The 6082-nt window shown below is 40.4% G+C and overlaps 1 protein-coding gene across 1 annotated transcript; it reads left to right on the forward strand.

The window, feature by feature from the left end:
* The first annotated feature begins 398 nt into the window (after window positions 1-398).
* On the forward strand, window positions 399-4226 carry LOC121971400 (putative disease resistance protein RGA3). Its single transcript, XM_042522652.1, has one exon. It carries the CDS (start codon window positions 457-459, stop codon window positions 3913-3915), a length of 3459 nt encoding a protein of 1152 aa, XP_042378586.1. The 5' UTR covers window positions 399-456; the 3' UTR covers window positions 3916-4226.
* The last annotated feature ends 1856 nt before the right edge of the window (window positions 4227-6082 follow it).

A 6082-nucleotide genomic window follows, 5' to 3' on the forward strand; every position in this document is an offset into this window, starting at 1 on the left:
ACTTACTAAAGTTATCTAGTTATTTCATCCATAAAAAATGAAAGAATAAATTAATAAAAGAAGACGGTGCATTGTCTTACATTGTAGAATTTTCTTTAACATGCATTTCAACTACTATTCATTTATTATTGATGTTTATCTTAATGATTAATTTAATCACTTACATGGATATATTTAAACTTTTAAGTTTGTCAGTTCAAAAGCTAAATAATATTTAACGAAGCAAATTGACATTAAAGTTGAAATTTCATTTATATTTCATTATGTCAACATCCATAACATCACCAATGAATTCATAACAACTGCAAATGTATAATTTTTAAATAGAAAATTAATGTCAATTTTCTAATTGTGTGGAGCCTTATATATAGTCGTTATGGCACTAGCATTTTCTCCATGCAAAACCAAGATAACACCCCACAACTTGTGAGCCTTTTCCTCTCCCTTCTACCAATAATGGCAATGGTCTTAGATTTCTTTGTCTCAAAATTCATAACAGCAACAACCAACATGATGGAGACAGAGATCTTTAAGGTGCTCGGTGTTAATAAGGAGATTAAAACCCTTCAAGAAAGATTGGGAGCAATCAATGGATATCTCCACCAGGTAGAGCGAAAGAGGCACGGGAATGATGAAATTGATTTATGGGTAAGGAAGTTGAAGGACATCATGTATGATGCTGATGATGTTATTGATCTCTGTATGATTGAAGGGGGGAAGTTATTGAAATCCCAAGCCTTGTCGAGTTCATCGACTGTAAGCATCCCTTTCAATTATCTCTTTTCATGCTTCCAGTGTCTTAAATATCGCCATGATATTGCTAACCAAATTATAGCATTGAATAGTAAGTTAGAAGATCTTAAAAATGATACATTCATAAAAAATAATTTGGATTGGGTAACAAAAGAACCAGTTGAATATGTTAATAGAGTGATCACATATGAGACATCCCACCTACAAATTGAAGGAGATGTCATAGGAACACAAATAGAAACTGCTATTGAGACACTAATTGATTGGATACTTAAGAATAATCCAAACAAGTGTCATGTTTTTGGAGTTGTGGGAACAGGGGGAATTGGAAAGAGCACTCTAGCAAGTAAAATATTTGAGGATGAAAGGATCAAAGATTATTTTCCAAATAGAAAATGGTTGTATATTTCTAAAAATTATATGGAATCTGATTTACTAAAAAAGTTGATTAAGTTTGGAGAAGGAAGTGAAACCAAAGGAGAAAACCTTGAAGGAAAAAGTAAAGCAGAATTAGAAAATATACTGGTGTCAGTTCTTACACAGAATACTTTCATTGTGTTAGATGATGTATGGAATTCATCTGTGTGGGTAGATTTCTTGAGAAAACCTATAATGAAATGTGCCTCAAGTTGTACCGTCTTGGTTACCACTAGAAAAGAAAATATTGTAAAACTAATGAAGCCTACATATATCCACCCAGTTGAAAAAATGGATGAAGAAAGTGGTTGGAATTTGCTTAAACATTTAGTGTTTGAAAGTGAAGGAGATGAAGATGAGATATCGAGTTTTGAAGAAATAGGAATTAAACTTGTCAATAAATGTGATGGTTTGCCTCTTGCAATTAAAGCTATTGCAGGGGTTCTATACCAACAAAACAAAGCAAAATGGGTGGAAATTCTCCAAAGTGATGCATGGAACATGAATCAAATTAAGGAAGAACTGAGGCCTTTATATTTGAGCTATGAAGACTTACCATCTAGTTTAAAACAATGTTTTCTCTATTGCTCTTTGTACCCTCAAAAAGATATGTATTCTAAAGAGATTGTTCAGTCTTGGGTCGCCGAAGGCCTTATTATGGATGAACAAGATCAGTTGAGGAGGGATCTTCCAATTGAAAATCAAAGAACAATGGAAGAAATAGGGGAGGAGATGTATAGGGAGCTAATTTGTAGGAATCTCTTGGAGGCTGATGCAAGTTTTGATTTGTCCAAGAGTTTCTTCTCTATGCACGATCACTTCCGATCTCTCAGTGCAAATTTAATGAGAGAAGAAGGGATTTTATATCGACATGGTAGAGAATTCAAAGTAGATGATACCATAAAAATTCGGCGGCTGTCAATCTCTTGTATGGGGCCTAAGCTAGTGTTACCAGCTGAAATTCTAAGACAAGCTTGTTTGAGAACTCTAATTCTCATCGACTCCCCTAAAACCAAGACGATCGAAGATAGTGTACTGCAAGCATTACCCTGTTTGCGAGTTCTGGATCTCACAAAAACATCAATTGAAAAGATTCCAGATTGCATTGGAGATTTGTTGCATTTAAGATATCTTGATCTCGATGGAACAAATATATGTGAGATTCCAACATCTATCGGAAACCTTGTAAACCTTCAGAGTCTCGATATCTCAGTGTGTATGTACTTGGAAAGACTTCCTGAGTCCATCGCCAAGTTGCATAATCTAAGACGGCTTGACATAAGTTGTTGCCCACTGCTCACTTATGTGCCCAAGGGAATTGGGATACTGGAAATCTTATATAGCCTTCATGGATTTATGGTCGGACAAAATAACTCAACCTCTGAAAAAGGTTGTGATTTAGAGGAGCTGAAAAATCTCTCCAAGTTGAGGAGCATAACCATTGATAGGCTTGAGAGGGCAGAAGGAGGAGCCTCTGCGCTTGCAAACAAGCCTTTTCTTAAGCAGCTTAGTCTCAGTTGGATGCAACCAGATGAGGAGGAGGAAGTTGATAATGGTAGAGGCGACGATGCTAAAGCCAATGAAGAAGCAGATGGTGATGGCACGTATGATGAAGATGGAAACAATGACATGGGTGATGGCAAGGATGATGGCTATGGACAAGGAAATGAAAGTGAGGAGGCAGGAGATACAAGCACGGGATCAGAAGTTGAAAATGAGGAGACCGAGAATGAAGAAAAGGTATGGAGTGAGGAGCAAATCAGCAAGGCTGAGAGGATATGCAATGAAATGACTCAGCCTTCATCAACCATATTCAACATTCTCTTCCGTCAGTACCCTGGCCGACAGTTCCCGAGCTGGATGACATCCTCTTCCTTGGCTGAATCTTTTCCAAACTTGACGTACTTGAAGCTTCTTGGTTTGCCATGCTGCACGGAGCTCCCTCCCTTCGGCACACTGCCTCAGCTCAAGTACCTCAATATTGAAAGGGCCAGCTCCATAACAGCCATTGGGTCTCAATTTCTCGGATCGAGAAGCTCTGCATTTCCCAAACTCGAAGTGCTCCAATTCGAAGACATGCCCGGATGGGAGGAGTGGACATTCAATGGAGCACCTCTTGCAGTGAAGTTGTTTCCAAGTCTCAGGGCTTGTGCTATTATCAACTGCCCAAAGCTAAGAGCTCTTCCTGACGGACTCCACCGAGCCACCAACCTCAACGAACTGGGCCTGCTTCAAACATACGAGTTAGGTGAGATTAACAACATCACCTTGGCTTACAGGCTCGAGGTCACAAATGGCATAGGGTTGAAGAAGATATCCAACATCCCGTCATTAAGATATCTTGAGGTGAATGACTGTCCCAACTTGGAGTGCGTGGAGAATCTCGGCAAGCTGCAACATTTGGACTTGGTATGTTCAGAGGAAATGGAGCAGCTCCCGCTGTGGTTGCGGGGCTTGATCGAGCAGCATAACAACACAGCAAGCACTCACAGGAGTTTGAAGAAGTTTGAGATGCGCTGCAATCGGCAACTGCTGAAGAGCTGCTTGGAGGGCAATGAGAATTGGGACATCATCGAGCAAATTCCCAATGTCAAAGTCCAAACATATTCCGGCCAAGAGTATCTGTTCTACACCAAGGATCCCTACAACTATGATGCCAAGATTGATTCAACACCAACGATGGCAACTTTGCGGCAAAAAATTAATGCTCTACGCCAACTACAATTGTCTCAGATCCAGGCTTGATGGAGCTGCAACAACTATGAAGCGATTTTACCATTTACCATTTTTAAATGATCGAATAGTTCGTTTGATGTATGATTCCTGAGAACAAAGTAATTAACTCGTCCCTAGGCCAACACGGAGGAGATAAATCACGAGTGGCTACTAGCCATTAGTGCAAATGGCCAAGACATGGGGGAGGTTATGCTCGGTCACGCCGAATTTCGATCCCAAGACCTCATGTGATAACACCCCATGTCTTAACCATCACACCGTCCCGAGGAGACTGATCAGAGCCCTTATGAAAAGAGGCCAAATGAAAATTTGAACAACATTTTTTTTTTTTTAGAAATACAGATATGCTCTTGCGATTTGATTAATCCCAGAAGTAAATGATCCAGCCTGATGAACCGCCCACTAGGGAAGCACAAATGGCTCTTGCCCGACAGCCCAACGTCACCAATAATTCAAGCATCATGGGCGTTCAAAAAACTGCTCTACGTGAGAATCTCGCCTTGCCGCTTGTTATCCCACCATGCCCTAGGAAAATTTGAGCAATATTTTTGTAAAAAATAAAAAATCGTACATGTAGAAATGTAGAAATTAAGAGAAAAAAAAATTAATCATATTATTGAATCCAAAATTAATTGAGAAATAAAGAGTATAAGATTTTTATATAGTTAATTATAAGAAAAAAAATCTAAATCCTAAACTGAAAAGGTAAAAAATTAAATTACCCTCACGGCTATAATCAAATAATTCTAATATATTATATAATATAAATTATATAATCTAACATCCCCTCAAACTCACAATGCTACAGTCAGAAGCATAAGAGTTTGTCAGATAAAAATCGAAAGCGCAAAACGGAATGAGCCTTGATAAACATATCAGCAATCTATAGTTTTGAAGAAACAAAAGGCAATGTGATTATGTCAATCTAAAGATGGTGACAAGTAATGTGACAATCAATTTCAATATGTTTTGTCCGCTCATGAAAAATTGAATTGCGCGTAATTTAAATAGTACTCTGATTATCACAATATAACGGAGTTGGTTGACTATCTCACAAATAGTTGAGGTCATGACATGATACTCAGCTTCTATGGAAGATCTAGAAATAATATTTTGCTTTTTACTCTGTTGGATCGAAAGCGCTAGAGGGGGGGGAGTGAATAGCGCTCGTGGCTTTCACTATTTTCGAATTCGTAAAGACGTTCGTAAATCGTTCGAGTAATAAAGCAGCAGAATAAAATAAAGAAGACACACACACAAAAACACACCAAGATTTACTTAGTTCGGAGCCTAGGGCGACTCCTACTCCAAGGCCCGCGATCGTTGATCGCTTACTATGGGTAACAATTATATCGCACAAAAGTTTGTACAACTGAGAATTACAATAAGTGAAAATTAAAGTAAACTTATACCAACGATAGAATCTTAGAATCGCGGAGCTCTGGGTCGTCAGAAACTTGTAGCAGCACTTCAGGGTGTTTTTGAGGCAGCGCGTTGTAGCTTGATCGCTTGGAAGATGATATCTTGAGCCTCTGCCTCGAACCCCCCTTTTAAACAGTGTTGGAGGCGCCTCCAAGCCTATCCAAGGCGCCTCCAGGCCGCCGAGTCGCACGCGTGGATCAGCTCTGATCTGGTCGCACCTTATCCCACTGAAGGCGCCTCCAAGCCTATCCAAGGCGCCTCCAGGCCGCCGAGTCGCACGCGTGGATCAGCTCTGATCTGGTCGCACCTTATCCCACTGAAGGCTCCTCCAAGCTGCTCCAAGGCGCCTCCAACGCCTGGTCCAAGGCGCCTCCAGTGTCCTCCGAGGCGCCTCCAGCGTCTCTGGACAGCTGGCTTCGGCTAGCACCCGAGGCGCCTCCAAGCCCCATGAAGGCGCCTCGGACACTGTTCATCCGAGGTCTAAATTGCTCCTTTATTCCTGCAAATTATGTTAGTCTCAAACACAAACCCTGCAAAACAAAGTTAGCACAGAAAACAATATGATAGATATACTTGATAGTCGTCAGATTGTCCGGATCTGACTTCGGATTTCCAACCGGAAACCCTAGGTCGACCTGATGCCTACTGTTCCCTCTACGGGGAACACATCCTCATCTACTCCACTCAGGAGATTTACCTGATGCAGTGCGATCCTCCAGATCGACTGGACTTTTGCTTAGCGTTCGTAGCTTCC

The sequence above is a fragment of the Zingiber officinale genome, chromosome 4A, assembly GCF_018446385.1.
Source record: "Zingiber officinale cultivar Zhangliang chromosome 4A, Zo_v1.1, whole genome shotgun sequence".
Lineage (NCBI taxonomy): Eukaryota > Viridiplantae > Streptophyta > Magnoliopsida > Zingiberales > Zingiberaceae > Zingiber > Zingiber officinale.